We start from the raw sequence: 21,221 nt of genomic DNA on the forward strand, positions 1-21,221 counted from the left end.
CCATTCTTTATTTATTTATATTATTTTATTATATCCTTTATTGAATATTTAATGTATATTTCTCTGTAAACCGCTTAGAACTTAACAGATTTAGCGGTATATAAGAAATAAATAACATAACATACAGGAGGCTGAAAAAAGGGAAGAAATATTGGATGCACAGTCAGAAGAATAAAGTGCAACCAGAGACTGATGAAATTACCAAAGGTAGAAAAATGATTTTATTTTCAATTTAGTGATCAAAATGTGTCCGTTTTGAGAATTTATATATGCTGTCTATATTTTGCACTATGGCCCCCTTTTACTAAACCGCAATAGCGTTTTTTAGCGCAGGGAGCCTATGAGCTTCAAGAGCAGCGTGGGGCATTCAGCGCAGGTCCCTGCGCTAAAAACCGCTATCGCGGTTTAGTAAAAAGGGAGGGGGAATATTTGTCTATTTTTGTATAGTTGTTACTGACATTGCATAAAGTCATCTGCCTTGACCTCTTTGAAAACCCGCAGAATATAAATGATAATTAACATTTTCTCTGCGTACAGCGTGCTTTGTGTTTTTAAAATTTTATTGTTGGTAGATCATTTTGACTTGGCCACAAAGGTAAGGGGGAGGGAGGGGAGCTGCTGAAAGAGTCTACCTTGACGTGGTTGCAGGCTTACAAATCTTTTGGTCAAAGAGTGCTCGACAGAGAAAAGTATGTGTGTATTCGGCCCATGAATGAAATCATTAAAACATTATAAATTGCCAATAAATTGAAATGAAAACCAAAGGATTGTGAATCAAATTGATTCTCTGACAATACAAATATTCCAACCTTTAAAAATGATGTTACATAGTTCAGGCAACTTTATAAAGAGTTTTTAGATACTAAAATCTTGTTATTAAGGTTTAATTGACGTGCTGGCACTTTGAGGAAATTCTTTGGTTTTGTGCGGCAGTTTGGGCACTCGGGCTCAAAAAGGTTAGCCATCACTGCTAGGCTATCCTGTAACTCCACAGTTCGTATCAAAGCACATGGTCAGCCCTTAAGAAGAAACCATAACATGGAGGGGTACGAAGAGTCTCCACGAGAAACAAGTCTGTTCTGCTTATATTTAACACAAAATAATCATGAAACTTTGAATATATAATAAGATGGTATGAACAAGCCACCTACCTGAGTGCAACCTGAAAGATACCCCCTGATATTTTTTTTCCTTGACTTTGCTGAACAGAGGAAAGAAATAAGATATCTGGTAATATGGACATGTCAGACAGCAAGCAAGCTAGAATGATGTTTCTATTTATTAGAGAGATGATTATCAAGGTAAGTACCTAATCTTCCCTTTTAGTGCAATAGGCATATTATTCTTGAACCTGTGGGACATACCAAAGCAGTCTCTCAGAATCTAGGGCAAGACAGATGAGCCTGCAGAAAGTTCTGAAGATCTGAACATGGTATACAATTTGGCCACTACATCCATCCTATAAAACTTTATGAAGGAATGTAGAGAGGACCATGTGGCCACTCTACAAATTTCCTCAGGGGAAACTGCTCTAGAATCCACCCAGGAGAAAGCTAAGCTACTTTATGGCTACTGGGAATTTATTTCCGTTGCTGAACAAACAGTTGTTGAAAGTCCGGAGGTATAGGATAGAGCAAAGACATAGCTTTGGCCACCCTTAGAGAGCCCTCAGTCGCCTCCCATTGGTTAGTGACTAAGGAGGTGATACCTGGATGAGAAGTAAAAAAGTGTGTCTTTTCATTAGTGCCACACATGACGGAGCACTGCGAGGTGGTGGGCTGCTGGGCATTGAGCTTCAACATTGAGAGGATGTCAGATATGATATGGGAAATGAAGATGATCTGAAAAAGGCGACGTACTCAGGGATCATCACCATGATCCACTGCCACTTTTGCCCCTTGGCCACTGGACCCTGTCAGGAATCCTAAATCATCCAGAAAAGCTCTGTGATAATAAAGGCATGGAAAGGGACTTCAGAAGGGTCACTGACACCAGGAGATGACATGGTATGAGATGGGGATTCCTGCCTGGGAGAAAGATTTCCCTGAGGTGGAGCCAGCATGCTCTTAGGCAGCACAATGCTTCCTGGTCCTATTAAGCAGGCTTTCCATAAGAGGTTGGCAAAATCAGAGAAGCCTTCCTTGCATTGGGGGACCCGAGACTCCTTGCACAACCCCAAACTGTGAAAGAGGAGATTCAACCACCACCATGCACTTGCATTTCGCCGCATCACTGCTTGGGTCAACTTAGCAGGATTTCTTCCTTTATGCCAGAATTTCCAGGATGTTGGGGGTTCTAAGGCCTTGGAAGAGTAAATGTAGGCAAAGGCAAAGCCAAACTCTGTAGCACAGCAAAATCCATAGTCTCTGCTTCAAAAGAGCTGATTCATCAAACTTCCTTATGGCTCAGCAAAGATGGATTCCATAAAATGGTGTTAGACCTATCCAGGCCTTAAGCCTTTGAAAGGACAATGATATAACACTCCTACATGCCCCTTCCTCTTGCACCCCACAGCTGCTCCTCAACCAGCAACTCTGCGTAAAAAACCTAGGATCCGAGACTAGAATGGCTTGGGCCATCTAGTAAAATCTAGTGTATTTGAGGTAAATAAAAACAAATAATATTTTTAAAAGATTGCTAAATATCCAAGATGGCCACTGTCAAGAAAAACTTGCCAAAATGGGCCTTTGGTGCTAAATCAAAAAATAGCGATTTTAGGGTTTTGGAGGAGGGGGAAACAAATCCTAACCCCAGAAACCTCTAAAAATGAAATTTACAGACTCCCCCCCCAAAAAATTTTCTCTATAGGGAATTATGGGAGTACTCACTGTAACTTTTGGTGCTTGCTAGCATGAATCAGCCCGTCTGCAGGGAAAGGATTTTTGCCTCAGAAATTGTCAGACCTTGATCACTGAAGAAATTCTTCTGGCTGCTGGTTTGACAGATCACGACCATCGACTCCCACCACCAAGATTCCTCACATAGTGACAGGGGGGAAAACTATACAGCTGGCTCCCTGATACCCAAAGGGTTATTACACAAGGGCCCACAGCCTGTGCTCAAGCATCTGATGAAATCAGCAGGCAAGCTGCTCCCAGGGAGACAGATCCCAAGCTCCTAAAGGGACTCAAAGCAGGCTACTCCACAGATGCTCAATGAGATTGGCCTGGGCGTGGGACTGTGTCCTTTCCTCAACAGAGTAAGCCCAAGGGAACCTCTGAGCACCAAAGTCATGAAGAAATTCAAAAATCTGATGGGAAAATACCTGAAAATAAAAAGCATCAGAGCAGATTAGAACACACCTTCTGAGTTCGCTTACAGAAGGAACAACTAAAGAGAGAGCTGTTCTCCACTGCAGAGAGGGAGGAGTTCAAGATCTTAAAGTGATACCCTTCTGTAGTTTCGCAAGAAGTGGGAATCAACAGCTAAAGTATGGACTTCTGTGTATATGTAACAGAGCCTGCTCTTTAGGGAGTCAAATAGAAGAAAGAAGTTAGACAAGTGTGTAAAAGGTCAAGTAAGCTGTCATTTATCCATGTAAATGGCTTTGATGGCTATCCTCTGAAGGAAAAGGTGAAATAACTACATCTTCTGTATCAGAGCTCTTTGCAGTTGTACTGGTCACACAGAGTAACAGAGTCTCTGTCACTTGTGTTGCCTAACATACAGAATATGTAGAACATGAACTATTTAGAATAGTTCATAAGAATTCTAGCAGTTAATTTTTTATATACCAACTGCAAGCCCAAAAACTATCAAAGCAGCATAAACTCAGGTGCATTAGGTATATTTCTGTCCCTGGAGAGCTCCTATTGGCTATCACTCTCTTAATGGTCTAATTGGTCTCCCACAACAGAAATCATCAGGAGAGAAGAATCTCCATTCTGCAGTACAAGCTAAATACAAAAAGCTTACTTCAGCATTACTTTCACAGGCTTGTGAAGACTTGAAAATTAATTTAATACATCTTTTTTTGTTGTTGTATCTTTTGAGTATACAAAAGATTTTACCACTATAAATCCATATAATCTATTTAAAAAAACATGTTAATACATGTGCACACAACTCCTTACCGTCGTTTCAGCACTTCTCTTTTTTCTATTCGGTTAAACAGCTCCTGCTCCCTCTCTTTTTCTGTCATTTGTTCCAGCCGTGCCCTGTCTTCTTCATCTCCCATCAGATCCTCACCATAACCATCATGGAACTCCTCATCCTCAGATGAAGAGTCAGAATCGGAGCTGGAGGATGAACTGTTGCTGTCAGAATCTGACACTTCACCTGAAAAAGAAGTTCTATCAAAATTAGCAGAGACAGCATTAATTAGCCCAGCACAGTTTTCAGGAAATCAGGCATCAAACTGGGTTAAAAAAAAAACCCTCCCATGCACAAAAAACTTGTTTACATCCACCCTAAAGTATTTTGCTCTCTAAAACTTTGTACTGCACCTGGGATAATGTAAGAAAATATAAAAATCACTGTGCAGCATTGTGATGTACCAGGTGATGCTTCATACTGTCATGCAATATATGGTCTAAGTGAAAGAACTACTTGCTTATCCTTCCTTCAAACTTACTTATTCACTAAAAAAATCACCATAACTGATTTCTCAGCTTCTCTTCATCCATGTATAAAGCATCTATATTATCCAAATATTGACAACTAGTTGCTGAAATATAGATTAGATAGATTAAGTTATCGCTGAAAGATGCTCATATCTTTTCATCATACTATCCCATATTCTATGCCTTGCCATGCTCTACTTCAAAGTTAGTTTACAGCAAAAATCAACATGCATTAAAATGCTAAATATCCACTCTGCATTTACTGCACAGGGCATACAGCATAGGGGCTCCATATAACATGGCAGGGTCAATAAGTCTGCAGGCCTAGGCTATCAGCCCAGACATGAATGCAGGCCCCAGTGCTGTGATTTTGAGAGCTGGCTGAGGCAGCACAGCTGGTTTATGTTCCATCTCCCCTCCTTGTACTCTCCGATACTATCCCAAATCCTTCCTCTGCATTCTCTGATGCAATTCCCCAGCCTCTAATCCCCTCCCCCCCACGAACCCCCAGCCTACAATCCCCTTCTCCTTCTGATCACATCTCACAGTACTGAGGGTTATTGGTGCCATTTCGGAATCAGACCAGACCCATGAAGCAGCAAAGGAGGATCACTTCAGCCCAGCCCCACTACACACAAATTCTAACAGCCCCCCCTCCCTACCGGGGATGGGGTGGGGGAAAGGGGGTATTAGAGTCTGTGCTGCCTTTCTTCCTGTGACAGTGTGCTGAACTACCAGACAGCCAGTACCATAGTTGCACTTACTAAAACTCTTGACCGCTAGTGCATGGTAATGACCTGCCTATGTCACATCCAAATCCTGCCCATTCCCATATTAGGCAGTTGACACAGGGATTTTACCGCAGTGGCTGCCTTTGTAGCACAGTTATGGTTTATTCAGATAAAAACATCAAGGCAATTCATAATCTCTATAATAAAACTCTAAGCCGCGTATGGGCACTTCTACTTGCGTGTTCCGTATGTCGTGGCCGGAAGTGCTGCGCGCCTACAACTGCCCCACACTCGCGGTCCTCTTTGCATTCCAGTGGCAGCAACTGAGTGGTGGAGAGCAGCCCCGCTCCGCCCGTTGACCCTCCACAAACCTCCTGGCTCCAGCAGTGTAGGCAGCACTTTAAACATGCTGCTTCGTGCCCTTCTACTGCCGATTTCCTCTGCCGCGTCTGATGACATCATCGGAGACAGACGCGGGAGAGGAAATCGGCAGTAGAAGGCCACGAAGCAGCGTGTTTAAAGTGCTGCCTACGCGGCTGGAACCGGGAGGTTTGTCGGCGGTGGGAGGGTCGGATCAGGAGCAGGCCAGATCATAGAAACATAGAAACATAGAAATTGACGGCAGATAAGGGCCACGGCCCATCCAGTCTGCCCACCCTAATGACCCTCCCCTGCCTATACTTTGCGAATAGATCCCACGTGTCGAACCCATTTGGCCTTAAAATCAGGCACGCTGCTGGCCTCAATCACCTGAAGTGGAAGACTATTCCAGCGATCAACCACCCTTCTGGTGAAAAAGAATTTCCTGGTGTCACCACGCAGTTTCCCGCCTCTGATTTTCCACGATGTCCTCTTGTTGCCGTGGGACCCTTGAAAAAGAAGATGTCCTCCTCTGCATTGATGCGGCCCGTGAGATACTTGAACATCTCGATCATGTCTCCCCTCTCTCTGCGCTCCTCGAGCGAGTATAGCTGTAATTTATCTAACCATTCTTCGTACGGGAGATCCTTCAGTCCCGAGACCATCCGGGTGGCCATTCTCTGGACCGACTCCAGCCTCAGCACATCCTTACGGTAATGCGGCCTCCAGAATTGCACACAGTATTCCAGGTGGGGTCTCACCATGGATCTATACAGAGGCATAATGACTTCAGGCTTACAGCTGACGAAACCCCTACGTATGCAACCTATGATTTGTCTTGCCTTGGAAGAAGCTTGCTCGACTTGATTGGCAGCCTTCATGTCCTCACTGATGATCACCCCTAAGTCCCGTTCTGCTACCGTTCTTGTTAGGATCTCGCCATTAAGGGTATAAGTCCTGCATGGATTTTGGGTACCCAGGTGTATAACTTTGCATTTTTTGGCATTGAAGCTGAGCTGCCATGTCTTAGACCAGGTCTCCAGTAAGAGTAGATCGTGCATCATATTGTCGGGCATTGAATTTTTTTCTATTGTACTTTTGCCCACTACATTGCTTAGTATAAGAAGGAGGAGGGGCCAAACGAAGCAGGCCAGATCGCAGTAAGAGAAGGGAAAGGGGAGTGGTGGAAAATGCTGCTACTGCTACACAGGGACCTGGAGGGGAAGGGAAATACTGCTGCTGCTTCTGCACAGGAAGGGGGGGATAGGAGGAAAATGCTGTTGCTGCTGCATAGGGAAGTGGGATGGAAATGCTGCTGCACAGGGAAATGGGAAAAAATGACAGACAGACAGCGGGAGGGAGACAGAAAGACACAGGGGCAGGGAGAGGGACAGAAAGATAGACAGAGAAAGAGGGCCAGGGAGAGAGAGAGAGTCAGCGGGAGGGAGGGAGGGAGACAGACATATATTCTAGCACCCGTTAATGTAACGGGCTTAATGACTAGATAAAACCCTAAGCGGCGCATGTGCACTCCTACCTGCGTGTTCCGTTTGTCCGTGGCCGGAAGGAGTGCGCATGCGCGCCTACAACTGCCCCACACTCGCGAAGGGAGAAGATACAGAAACAAAGAAAGACTGACAGCCAGCCAGGGAGAGAGACATTAAGACAGGGGGCCAGGGAAGAGACAGAGACACACAGGGGGACAGAGACAGAAAGAAAGGGGGCAGGGAGAAAAAAAACAAACATAAAGTAAGAAAGAAAGAAACGCCTCAGCGACCCATTGTGCTAAAGTCTACACATCTATTCTAGCACCTGTTAATGTAACGGGCTTAAACACTAGTAATTAATAAAATACAATGAGAGGGAGAGAACTTATAATGCTAATACAATAAAATAGAGACAACAGTAACAACAAAGGGAGAAGTGGTAGAGAAGGAGAGATCTGTTGCGTCCTATATATATATATATATATATCCATCTATGTGACAGAAAAACCAGGAAAAGCCAATTATTAAAAATAAGCCTTCAAATGCTGATCAAAATTTAAAATATGATTGTTCAATACATAATTCCCAGGGTAAGGAATTCCAAAGTAAAGGGATCAAAAAAAAAAAAAAAGCAAATTATACAGAGGGAATAACTAGTCAACCTCATGGAGAACTCATAACATTCTTCCTGAAGAATGGAAGACTATAGATAACAGGAAATACCTGTATAAAGTGCTTTATGTGTTAAAATCAATATTTTAAAGTGTATACAATAATTTATTGGAAGCCAATGCTGATGGGCTAAATAAGGGATTAACATGATCAAATCTGGATGCACTGCAAGGAATTCTAACAGTGGCGTTCTGGACACACTGAAGGCATTTCAGCAAATGTGAAGGAAAACCAGCACAGGCTTGGCTACTGAAATACTGAAAATACTGAAAACCCTGTTAGCTTCTTAACGCAACTCAGTAGAAGGGCCCTCTGATTTTGCCTGTATGAACAGAAAGCTATTGATATTCTTGTAGAATGCTCTCTGCTCATTTCTCACCTTCTTCAGGTGCTGAGCTCTCTGCTGTGCTGTCTTTATCTGAGCTCCCTGAAGAGGTGGCTTTGCTCGTTTGTTTCTTCATGGCTCCTTTCTTCTCTCCTCCCTTTCCAGTTTTCACCTTCTTCTTGTTTTTGGAGCCTCCAACTGTCCACTGCAAAGGCAAATCAGAGATAAACATGGTAACAGAGGACCTATGGTGGACAGTACAATGAATCAGCTACTTAAAGCCAATATAAAAAAAAAGTCCTTTAAGATTATTAAAAAAAAGTAGCAGCAATATATTGGTACTTTAAAGTGGAATGGATGCTTAGCATGCTTTTCTCCCCTTTATAACATAGTATACTATTGAAGCCAATATTAAAAGAATGGAATTAAAACAAAGCACAGTTACTTACCTTAACAACTGTCATCCGGAGACAGCAGGCTTTTATTCTCACTTATGGGTGACATCATCCACGGAGTCCAGTACGGACAGCATGAAAAGTGAACTGTCACTTTAAATTTTAAGAAACTTTGTGACTGCCTGCACCACACATGCGCAAGTGCCTTCCTGTCTGATGCCAGCTCGCGGCTCCTCAGTTCCGTAAGCAAGCTAAGAAGCCAACTAGGGAAGATAGGTGGGATATGAGAATATCTGCCTGTTGTCTCTGGATAACACCTGTTACTGTAAATAACTCTGTTTTATCATAGGACAAGCAGGTAGCATATTCTTACATGTGGGACTCCCTAGATTACTGAAATGGGATGGAGGGAGAGTAGGCCATTAAGAAGAAAATATATTTTGTAATACTGCTTGGCCGAAACAAATGTGAGCCGGCAGCGTGCCGAAACGAATGTGAGCCAGCAGCATAAGATCAGCTGTCAGCGAGCTAACAGCTGTAACATCAGACGTTAATTAAAAGAGCAGACCGCAGCAGCGGCCATCTTTGCCTGTATGAGCGTGATAAATAACGCCGAGGTAAGCTGGAGAACTGGGAATGATAGCTTTTCCCTTACTTTTGCTCTAATCCTGCTATTTCTGTTTTTTTCATAGAAGTCCATTGCCCTGACGCAGCCACACAGCGAAATGCCAGCTAGTTTCTGTCGACAAAAATGGACCGGCAAAGACAGCAGGGGAATTAATATGCCTTCAGTTCAATTTTATTGAAACCCGCCTAAGCTAAGTTCTTTACATTACCCTTATGCTTTTGAAATGAAAAGTTTTGAAGAAGCACAACATACTGAAGTGTGAGTCAGCATTGAACGAATTGTATTAGGCAGGAGGGGGAGTGGAGCCAGTGAGGTATTTTTCCTTTCTAGTGCGGTTGTTCAGTTAACATACTTCACAACGTGTGGAGATCTGAGGCTCCTTTCCCTTTTAAATAATTAACAAATACATTAAACACATCAGAGACGAGGTGAGAAGGACTTTCATCGCAATTTCCCCCTAACAAAGTAACACATACATAAAGAAAAGAGTATAAAAGAGAGGTATTTTTGGAAAAAATTAGGACACCCCATGAAATATTCGCATTATTGATGTCAAATCTTTTTTTTATTTATCTCTGGAAAAGAAAGTGATGTAATTGCAGGTAAACAACAAAAATTTTCCTTGATTTACTCATGAAACAAAATATATCCACAAAAATGTGTATTCTGAGGAATGAATTAGGACACCCCCATATATCCTCCCACTTAAAAGTGGCTTAAATCACACACAGGTGTATCACATCAGGTGCATATGAATAAAGCATCGTTACTCAGCATTTTGAAAGAGGTTTGCCCTACTTAAACCTCAGACATCTAGTTTGGTGTGCTCATGGCTGCTGTGGTGAGAGTGAACACCATGGTAAGATCAAAAGAGCTGTCTGAGGGCTTCAGAAAGAAGATTGTAGCAGCTTATTAAATCTGGTAAGGGATTTAAAAAGATCTCAAAATAATTTGACATCAGCTATTCCATGGTCCGGAAAGCACAGTTACTTACCGTAACAGGTGTTATCCAGGGACAGCAGGCAGATATTCTTAACTGATGGGTGACGGCACCGACGGAGCCCCGGTACGGACAATTTTAGAGTGATTGCACTCTAAGAACTTAGAAAGTTCTAGTTAGGCCGCACTGCGCATGCGCGAGTGCCTTCCTGCCTGACGGAGGCGCGCGGTCCCCAGTTAGGATAAGCCAGCTAAGAAGCCAACCTGGGGAGGAGGGTGGGACATGAGAATATTTGCCTGCTGTCCCTGGATAACACCTGTTATGGTAAGTAACTGTGCTTTATCCCAGGACAAGCAGGCAGCATATTCTTAACTGATGGATGACCTCCAAGCTAACAAAAAGAGGGATGGAGGGAAGGTTGGCCATTAGAAAAATAAATTTTGTAAGACAGATTGGCCGAAGTGTCCATCCCGTCTGGAGAATGCATCCAGACAATAATGAGATGTGAAAGTATGAACTGAGGACCAAGTAGCAGCCTTGCAGATTTCCTCAATAGGAGTTGATCTGAGGAAAGCTACAGACGCTGCCATAGCTCTAACCTTATGGGCCGTGACAGAACCTTCCAGTGGCAGTCCGGACTGAGCATAACAGAACGAGATGCAAGCAGCAAGCCAATTGGATATCGTTTAGAAACAGGATGTCCCAACTTATTTGGATCAAAGGACAGAAAAAGTTGGGGAGATGATCGGTGAGGCTTAGTGCGTTCTAAATAGTAAGCCAAAGCACGCTTACAGTCCAAAGTATGCAAAGCCTGTTCTCCAGGATGAGAATGAGGTTTCGGGAAGAATACAAGTAGGACAATGGACTGGTTAAGATGAACGTCAGAAACAACTTTAGGGAGAAACTTGGGATGTGTACGCAGAACCACCTTGTCATGGTGAAAGACTGTGAAAGGTGGTTCAGCAACTAGTGCATGCAACTCACTGACCCTCCTGGCAGAGGTGAGAGCAATAAGGAAGACCACTTTCCAAGTGAGAAATTTGAAATGAGCTGTGGCCAATGGTTCAAAAGGAGGCTTCATTAAGGCGGAAAGAACCACATTAAGATCCCAGACCACAGGAGGGGGCTTGATAGGTGGTTTCACATTGAAAAGTTCCCGCATGAATCTGGAAACCAAAGGATGAGCGGCAAGAGGTTTTCCGTGAACTGGCTCATGAAAAGCGGTAATAGCACTGAGGTGGACTCTGATAGAAGTAGACTTGAGACCAGAGTTAGACAAAGAAAGGAGATAATCCAACACTAGTTCTACTGCTAGTGAAGATGGATCATGCTGATGCAGAAGGTGCCAGGAAGAAAACCGGGTCCACTTCTGTTGATAGCATTGAAGAGTGGCCGGTTTCCTGGAAGCATCAAGAATAGAACGAACAGGCTGAGAAAGAAGGGAATGAGCCGAGGTCAGCCCAAGAGATACCAAGCTGTCAGGTGCAGAGACTGGAGGTTGGGATGCAGGAGGGACTGCTGATGCTGAGTAAGCAGAGAAGGAAACAGTGGAAGAAGTATGGGTTCCCTGGAACTGAGTTGAAGCAGAAGGGAGAACCAATGTTGCCTGGGCCACCGTGGAGCAATGTTCTCTCCGGAGCTTGAACAAGGTCCGCAACATGAGAGGCAGAGGAGGAAATGCATAAAGGAATAGATTGGTCCAATCCAGGAGAAACGCATCTGCTGCCATACGGTGAGGTGAATAACGTCTGGAGCAAAAGCGGGGCAGTTGATGATTGTGAGGAGCTGCAAAAAGGTCCACCTGAGGAGTGCCCCACTGAGCGAAAATGGACTGGAGAGTCATGGGATCGAGAGTTCATTCGTGGGGTTGGAGAATTCTGCTGAGATTGTCTGCTAAAGAATTCTGCTCTCCCTGAATGTAGACAGCTTTCAGGAATAAATGGCGAGCTATCGCCCAAGACCAAATCATTTGGGCCTCCTGACACAACAGGCGAGAGCCCGTTCCACCCTGTTTGTTGATGTAGTATATTGCAACTTGATTGTCTGTGCAAAGTAGTAGAACTTGAGGAAAGAGGAGATGCTGAAAAGCCTTGAGGGCATAAAACATCGCTCTGAGTTCCAGGAAATTGATGTGATGTTTCTTTTCCTGGGCCGTCCAAAGGCCTTGAATTTGGAAATCATTCAAGTGAGCTCTCCAGGCATAAGGGGAAGCGTCTGTGGTGATGACTAGATGAGGAGGAGGCAGATGGAACAGAAGGCCTCTGGAGAGATTGTAAGATTTCAACCACCATTGCAGAGACTGACGAAGAGACGATGTCACAGATATGTGTCACGAACAAGGATCCGTCGCCTGGGACCATTGGGTAGCTAGGGTCCACTGAGGAGTGCGCAGGTGAAGACGTGTGAAGGGGGTGACATGAATTGTTGAGGACATGTGACCCAAGAGGGTCATCATTTGCTTGGCAGAGATGGAAAGCTGTGGAAGCACCTGCTGACAGAGATGAAGAAGAGTCTGAAGGCGGTTGGATGGAAGAAACGCCCTCATGAGAACAGTGTCCAGGATCGCTCCAATGAACTGAAGTCGCTGAGTGGGGACCTGAAGCAAATGCTGAAAAGCCACCAAAGCATTGTAAATGGCCCGAAGCTCCAGCAGGTTGATGTGGCAGTGACGATCGGCGCTTGACCAAAGACCCTGAGTCCGGAGGCCATCGAGATGAGCCCCCCATGCATACGCGGAGGAGTCCGGTGTTAGGATCTTCTGTGGCGGGGGCGCAAGAAAGAGAAAACCTCTGGAAAGATTGGAAGAGAGCGTCCACCAGCAGAGTGAACGCTTCAAGGAGGGAGTCACCGCAATGTGCTGAGAGGCGGGATCCCGGTCCTGCCTCCACTGGGACGCCAGGGTTCACTGAGGTACTTGGAGGTGAAGTCTGGCAAAAGGAGTCACATGAACGGTGGAGGCCATGTGTTCCAATAGGATCATCATCTGCTTGGCGGAGGCCATGGACTGAAGGGAGACCTGCCGGCACAGGTGGATGAGGGCGGCCTGTTGAGGTTGAGGCAGAAACGAGCGGAGGCGAACCGTGTCCAGCACCGCCCCAATGAACTGCAGAGACTGAGGGGCACAACTGGGATTTGGGAAAGTTGACCTCGAAGCCCAGACGCTGAAGGAACATAATAGTCCGTAGGGTCGCTGCAATAACCTCCTGCCGTGACGGTGCTTTGATAAGCCAGTTGTCGAGGTATGGGAACACTTGAAGACCCTGCGACCGCAGGGCCGCTGCCACCACCACGAGGCACTTGGTAAAGACTCGTGGGGACGAAGCGAGCCCGAACAGGAGGACCCGATAATGCAGGTGAAGGTCTCCCAACTGAAAGTGAAGGAACCTGCGAGAGGCTAGGTGGATCGGGATGTGAGTGTAGGCCTTCTTCAGGTCCAGTGAGCATAACCAGTCCCACTCGTCCAGCAGGGGATACAACGTGAGAAGAGAGAGCATACGTAACTTCTCTTTGACCAGGAACTTGTTCAGCGCTCGGAGGTCCAAGATAGGGCACAGCTCCCCGGTCTTTTTGGGTACCAGAAAGTACTGGGAGTAGAATCCGGTGCCCTGCTGACACAAAGGGACCTCCTCCACCGCCCGTAGGCGAAGGAGGGCATGAGCCTCCTGGAGAAGAAGGGGGAGTTGCGCTCAGTTCGAAGGACACTCTCTTGGGGGTAGGTCCGGAGGCAGCGTTCGGAAGTGCAGGGAATACCCCTCTCTGATGATGGAGAGGACCCAATTGTCCGTAGTTATCAGTTCCCATTGGTGATAAAAAGCACTGAGGTGGCCCCCTATAGGCAGAGGAGAAGGCTCGAGGACGGTGGGGGCCGGCCCTCTCCAACCCAGACAGTCAAAAGGACGGCGCAGGCTTAGCCATCGCAGGGGTATGAGGCTTCTGAGGGACCCTCTGCTGCTGCTGATGTCGAGGAGGCGGCCTGGAAAAAGCCGGTGTCGACTTCTGGGGATAGCGCTGGGGAGGCAACTTGTATGACTTAGGAGGAGCGGGCTTCACCTTGGGTCGGACTAAGGAGGCAAAGGAGCACTCATGCTTGGAGAGGTGTTTGGTGGCTGCCTCGATGGAGTCATTAACGAGCTTGTTGCCCAGGCACAGGAGATTCTCCAGCCTGGGCAAAGATTTGGGTCCATATCTAGTATGCCCAGGCTGGAGAATCTCCTGTGCCTGGGTAACGATTTGGGTCCATATCTAGTATGCGGAGCCAAGCCAGGCGGCGCAAGGCTACCGCAAAGGCGGACACCCGCTAGGAGAGTTCAAAGGCATCATATGTTGCCTGAAACATATACAGTCGAATCTGCGACAGCGTATCCAGGAGTCGGCAAAATTCCATCCGGCGATGGACCGGCAAATCATCCTGAAAGGAGAGCATGGATTTGATGCACTTCTTGAGATAGGATGTGAAAGAAAAATTATAATTCAGAATCCTGTTCGCCATCATCAAATTTTGGTACAGGCGTCTGCCAAACTTATCCATAGTCTGGCCTTCGCGGCCCGGCGGGACAGCCGCGTAGACCTTGGAAGGATTAGACTTCTTCAGGGGAGGCTCCACCACCAGGGACTGGTGGGAGAGTTGAGCCTTCTCAAACCCCTTACAGGGGACCGTCCGGTACCTGGATTTCATTTTGGACGGAATGGCCGGGATAGCGTAAGGAGTCTCCAAATTCCGGAAGAAAGTCTGCTGCAAAATCGAATTCAAAGGGAGGCGAAGGGATTCCTTCGGTGGATAGGAAGCTCCATCTCCTCCAAATATTCCCAGGTGTAACTGGAATCAGACTGAGGTCCAATTGCAGCGCTTTGCCCATGTCCACCAGGAACCTGGTGAAAGAGGACGGCCTGCTCGCAAAAGGCATGGATGTCGAGGAGGCCCCGCTGAAAGAACGAGGGGGAGTCGAGGATGGCTTGTGCTTAGAGAGCCTGGACGGCGAGGACCTGGGGGTCCAAGGAACTGAGGACTGTGGAGCCCGCCTCGGTGAGCCCCGGGAAGAAGAGGCCTGTCAACGAGGGAGGGAGGCGGGAGTGTTCGACCTCGGGGCTCCTCGGTCCGGGGACCGAGACAGCACAGGAGAGCTGAGCAGACAAGGGTCAGACAATACGAGGTCTGATGGCTTGATGGAACCCGTAGTGTGAGGGCCTGGTGACCTACCCCGCTTCGGAGAAGAATCCCTGGGCCGCTTGGCAGACTTCCACCTCGAGAAGAAGTTTGTCTTGATTGGCGCTTCGAACGAGGCCGGGCAGCGGGAGAAGATCGCCTCGAGGGAACAGGCGAGGAGTCACTTGAGGACAAGCGTTGAGACCGAGTCACCTTGCCTCGCAAGCCCTCAGAGCGACGCTCAGGCTGGTCCGCAACGAGCGAGGTCGAGGCAAGCTGAGCTAAGATAGCCTTAAGCATATCCTCGAACATCGGCACCGAGACCAAAGGATTTGGACATACTGGTGCAGCCGTGCACTCCAACAAGGGTGACCTCTATGTAGAGCATTCCCTTAATGTGGAGGCACACTTGGGAAGAGGTCTCGTCGAGGCCGGCCTGGGTGGCCAGAGACTCCGAGGAAGGCTTCTTCGGTAGCTGAGCTGAACCTGAAGGAGGAAGAGGAGACTTACCCAAGGCTGAGGTCTTCGAAGCCGGAGCCGCCGAGGCCTTCGAAGTCAAGGGAGACTTGATCGGGACCAAGGTCTTCGAGGCCGAGACCGAGGTATAGGCCGAGACCGGGGTCGAGGTGTGGTCAGCTTCCACGGCGAAGAGGTCCATAATCTTGGCCCGACGCCGACGAAGAGCCCGAGGTAGAAGGGTGGCACAACGAAGACAAGAGTCCGTAGGGTGATCAAAACCTAGGCAAAGGATACACCAACGGTGCGGATCTGTGATGGAAATTACTCGACCGCACTGTGTGCACTTTTTGAACCCAGTAAGAGGCCGGGACATATGTTAAAAAGAAAGGCTGCGGCCATGCAAGACCGCCGGCCAAGAAAAAAACGGGATCCCCTGGTCGCTGAATGACGAAGAAAAACCAAAAAATAACTTTTTTTTTGTAGAGAAAAAAAGAAGCAGAGCACAGCGACTTTCGACTAGAAAACAAGAAAAGAAGCCGCGATGCAAGAAAGGCACTTAGGATCGCAGAGAAGAGAGACAGGGCTTTCTGGTTCCGCCGAAAACTAAGAACTGAGGACCACGTTGAGGAGACGCGCCCTCTAGCTGAATGGGAAGGCACACACATGAGCGGTGCAGCACTAGCAAACTTTAAGATCTTCAATCAAGTTTGCTTGAAAAGCTGTCCGCGACGGGGCTCCGTGGATGACGTCACCCATATGTAGAGAATATGCTGCCTGCTTGTCCTGTGATAATGACCTATATTCTACAGTCTCTAGGTCTCAAACCAATAGAAATCCAGCTGAAGATCCAAGATGGCCACTGAAAGCAGAATGCGCTGAGCTGTTCGTCTGAGGACACTGACTTTTTTTTTTAATGAAATACTCTTAGTGGTAATTGTACTTACTGCGATGCCTAAGAGAAGGGACCAGAGCGTTGCTTCTGCCTCGCGGCGCTCTGGAGCTCCGAGTCTCGGCAACATTCAGGAGCTCCTAAAGCGCATGCAGGAGATCATGGCATCATCGGATGGTGGCCCGCTGAGGATACAGGGAGGTGAACCCACGGTGGACACTCTTGGGCCCGATACTACTCTAAGCCCCATTGTCAGGGCACCGCCCCCGCAGCCTCAGATCACCAGCTCCCCCAGGGGTGGGGAAACCCCAGAATCTGAGTTATTCTCTTCTCCAGAGGCAAGCAAGGATCCGGAGGAGAGCTTGGAGGTTGGGGCTAGTTTCATAAGGGCCCCAGTGGAGTTATCTGGGGCAGATCTACCTTTGCAGGAGGGGGAAACCCAGAAGACATGCCCCAAAGAAAATCTTCAGAACGGTGAGCACTATATACTCACACAAGTTCCAATTGTACTCAATAAGCCTGCTGAAGTGACTCTAGATTCTTTATGGGACCTAATGGCTGACTTTGTTAAGACCATTACTCCTACTTTTCAACAAATTGAAAGAAAAATCAAGGAACATATCAAAGAATTAAATGATATTAGAAAAGATATAAATACTTCTAATTCATCCATACAGAAAATTGTAAAGGAAATTACAACATCAAAACATTTGCAAGAGACTTTAGTTAAAGATAACATTAATTTAAAGAGGAAAATTGAAATGCTTGAGAATAACTCACATAGTAATAATTTAAGGTTAATTAATTTTCCTAAGCTTGATTTGGTAACACCTAGAGATATGATTAAGAGATATCTAGTGGAAATTTTGGAGATATCTGAAGAATTGTTACTGCCATTCTCACGGGTTTATTACTTGCCTGATAAAGGACAAAACCAACAACAAAAAGAAACACCCTCAGATCAAGAACCCTTAAATATTTCAGAAATTTTAGAGACATCTGAGGACTTAGCATCATCAGCCACTATGATTATTACTTTAACTCTACCAATTGATAAAACATGGTTGTTAAAGCTTTACTTTAAAAATAGACAAAAAATTTTTCTTGGTCATAAAATACAAATGTTTCCAGACTTAGCACGGGAGATGCAAAAACGTCGCCGTGAATTTCTTCTTTTGAAACCTGGGGTTATTTCTTTGGGGCAACTTTTTACTTGAGACATCCATGTAAATGTATTGTGTGTTACCATACAGCACAGTTACGTACCGTAACAGGTGTTATCCAGGGACAGCAGGCATATATTCTCACATGTGGGTGACGTCATCTACGGAGCCCCAGCGCAATCAAGCAAACTTGATTGAAGTTTCAAGTTTGCTACACTGCACCACGCATGTGCATGCCTTCTTGCCCACTAGAGGGCGCATCCCTACCTCGTGGTCCTCAGTTCCATAACCAGCAAAGAAGCCATCCCCGGGGAGGAGGGCGGGTTGTGAGAATATATGCCTGCTGTCCCTGGATAACACCTGTTACGGTAAGTAACTGTGCTTTATCCCAGGACAAGCAGGCATGATATTCTCACATGTGGGTGACCTCCAAGCTAACCAAAAAAGGGCAGGTGGGAGGATGGCAATTTAGGAAAACAGGTTACGTAACACCGACTGGCCAAACCGGCCGTCGCTTCTGGACAAAGTATCCAGACAGTAGTGGGAGGTGAACGTATGAACCGAAGACCAAGTTGCAGCTTTACATATGTCCTCCACAGGAGTAGACCGGAGGAAAGCAATAGAAGCTGCCATAGCCCGGACCTTATGCCCCGTGACTTGACCATGGAGCGTGAGACCAGCCTGAGCGCAGCAAAAAGAAATACAAGCAGCCAGCCAGTTGGACAAGGTGCGCTTGGAAACAGGATGTCCCAACCGATTAGGATCAAAGGACAAAAACAATTGAGGAACCTTCCGATGAGACTTATTACGTTGGAGATAAAAGGCCAACACCCTCTTACAGTCAAGCGTGTGAAGCGCCGCCTCACCAGGATGAGAGTGGGGCTTCGGGAAGAACACTGGAAGAACAATGGACTGATTGAGGTGGAAATCAGACACAACCTTAGGTAAAAATTTAGGATGGGTGCGAAGAACCACCTTGTCATGATGAAACACAGTAAAAGGTGGATCCGCAACCAAAGCCTGCAGCTCACTAATCCGACGAGCGGATGTGAGCGCAAGCAAAAAGACCACCTTCCAAGTGAGAAACTTAAGAAGAGATTTGTCGATAGGCTCAAAAGGAGGCTTCATCAGTTGAGCTAATACCACATTAAGATCCCAAACTACAGGAGGAGGTTTCAGAAGAGGATGAACATTCACGAGACCCCTCATGAAACGAGTTACCAGAGGATGAAGAGAAAGCGACCGACCCTCGATATGCCGATGAACGCCGCAATGGCACTGAGATGCACCCGAATGGAAGTCGTCTTCAGCCCAGACTCAGACAGATGCAACAAATATTCCAGCACCGAAGACACCGGAACCGAACTCGGGTCCAGACGGTTCGAGGAGCACCAGGATGAAAATCTGGTCCACTTCTGGGAATAACAAAGCCTAGTCGAGACCTTGCGCGAGGCTTCCAAAATCTCCCTCACCGACTGAGAAACCTGTGAAGTCAAGGGGAAAGGAACCAAGCGGTCAGATGTAAAGACTGAAGATTGGGATGTAACAGCGAACCCCGACTCTGAGACAGCAGAGAGGGAAAAACAGGCAGAAGCAGAGGTTTCCTGACACTGAGTTGAAGGAGCAGGGAGAACCAGTGCTGTCTGGGCCAACGAGGCGCAATGAGAATCATAGTGGCTCTGGTCGACTTGAGATGTACCAACGTTCTCAAGATCAGAGGAAAAGGAGGGAACGCATAAAGGAACCTCCCCCCCCCCAGTCGAGAAGGAAGGCATCGGCCTCGAGACGGTCCCGGGAGTACATCCGAGAACAATAGAAGGGCAGTTTGCGAGTCTCCGGGGAGGCAAACAGATCCACCTGAGGAGTCCCCCAGCGTTCGAAGACCTCGCGTAGAACCCGGGAGTTCAGCGACCACTTGTGCGACTGGAGAAGACGACTGAGTTTGTCGGCCAGACAGTTCCTCTCTCCCTGAATGTAAACCGCACGCAGGAATATGTTCTGGGAGACCGCCCATTCCCAAAGGCGCAGGGCTTCCCGGCACAGAGACCAAGAGCCCGTTCCGCCCTGTTTGTTTACATAATACATTGCCACCTGGTTGTCCGTCCGCACGAGGACTACCTGATCGTGTAGCAAGTGGCAGAACGCTCGAGCCGCCAGAAAAATGGCCCGAAGCTCCAACACATTGATGTGACAAAGACGGTCCTCTGCCGACCATAGACCCTGAGTCCGCAGACCGTCGAGGTGAGCCCCCCACGCGTACTCCGAGGAGTCCGTGGTCAGGACCTTGCGATGCGGCGGAACGAGAAAGAGCAAACCCCCGGAAAGATTGGAAGAGTTGGTCCACCAACGGAGCGAGCGTCTCAAAGAAGGAGTCACCGTTATTGGACGAGATACTGGGTCGCGATCCTGACGCCACTGCGAGGCCAGGGTCCACTGAGGAAGCCTCAAATGCAAGCGGGCGAACGGAGTAACGTGGACCGTCGATGCCATGTGGCCCAGAAGAACCATCATGCGCTGAGCCGATACTACAGGCATCAGCGAGACTTGACGACTCAATCGAAGTAGGGCCTCCAACCGAGGAGAGGGGAGGAACGAACGAAGGCGAACCGTGTCCAGCATGGCTCCAATAAACTGAAGGGATTGAGTCGGGCCCAATTGAGACTTGGGAAAGTTCACTTCAAACCCCAGACGTTGAAGGAAGATGATAAGTCTGTTGGGTCGCTGAGATAACCCCCTCCCTGGTCGACGCTTTGATCAGCCAATCGTCCAGGTAGGGAAAGACCTGTAGCCCCCGAGATCTCAGAGCTGCAGCGACCACCACCATACACTTCGTGAAGACTCGAGGGGACGAAGCCAGTCCGAAGGGGAGGACCCGGTATTGAAGGTGCAACTCCCCCACTTGAAACCGTAAGAATTTTCGGAAGGCGGGATGCACCGGAACATGAGTATATGCTTCCTTTAAGTCTAGGGAGCACATCCAATCCCCTTCCTCCAAAAGAGGATACAACACCGGAAGCGACAACATAAGGAACTTCTCCCGGACTAGGAACTTGTTGAGCTTCCGGAGGTCCAAAATGGGGCGTAAGTCCCCTGTCTTCTTTGGGACCAAAAAGTAACGGGAGTAAAACCCCCGCCCCCGCTGGTCGGGGGGTACAGGTTCCACCGCCTGAAGGCTCAACAAGGCCCTCGCTTCCGCGAGAAGGGGAAGTTGGTTTTGGCTGAATGGGTAAGCAGCCGGCGGACGTTCCGGCGGCGTAGTTAAGAAATTGAGCGAGTAGCCCTCAGAGATAACCCGGAACACCCAAGCATCTGATGTGATCCCGGTCCAGGCCGCCAAAAAGGCTCGGAGTCGACCCCCTATAGGAAGGGGGTTCGGCGAGAGCACGGAGGGGGCCCGCCCCCATCCGCACATCCCGTCAAAAGGACGGCGCCGGCTTGGGCGTCCCCTGCGCCTGTGGTTTTTGTTG

The 21,221-nt window shown here is 47.4% G+C and overlaps 1 protein-coding gene across 1 annotated transcript in view; it reads right to left on the reverse strand.

The window, feature by feature from the left end:
* Positions 1-21,221, reverse strand: part of RTF1 (RTF1 homolog, Paf1/RNA polymerase II complex component) — a 194,326-nt gene that overhangs the window by 155,211 nt on the left and 17,894 nt on the right. The window contains exons 3-4 of the mRNA XM_033951754.1: positions 8,192-8,342; positions 4,074-4,278 (exon numbers count right to left, since the gene is read on the reverse strand). Coding sequence (XP_033807645.1) covers positions 4,074-4,278; positions 8,192-8,342 — 356 coding nt within the window. The remainder of the gene's footprint in view (positions 1-4,073; positions 4,279-8,191; positions 8,343-21,221) is intronic.

This window comes from Geotrypetes seraphini, chromosome 7 (assembly GCF_902459505.1).
Source record: "Geotrypetes seraphini chromosome 7, aGeoSer1.1, whole genome shotgun sequence".
Lineage (NCBI taxonomy): Eukaryota > Metazoa > Chordata > Amphibia > Gymnophiona > Dermophiidae > Geotrypetes > Geotrypetes seraphini.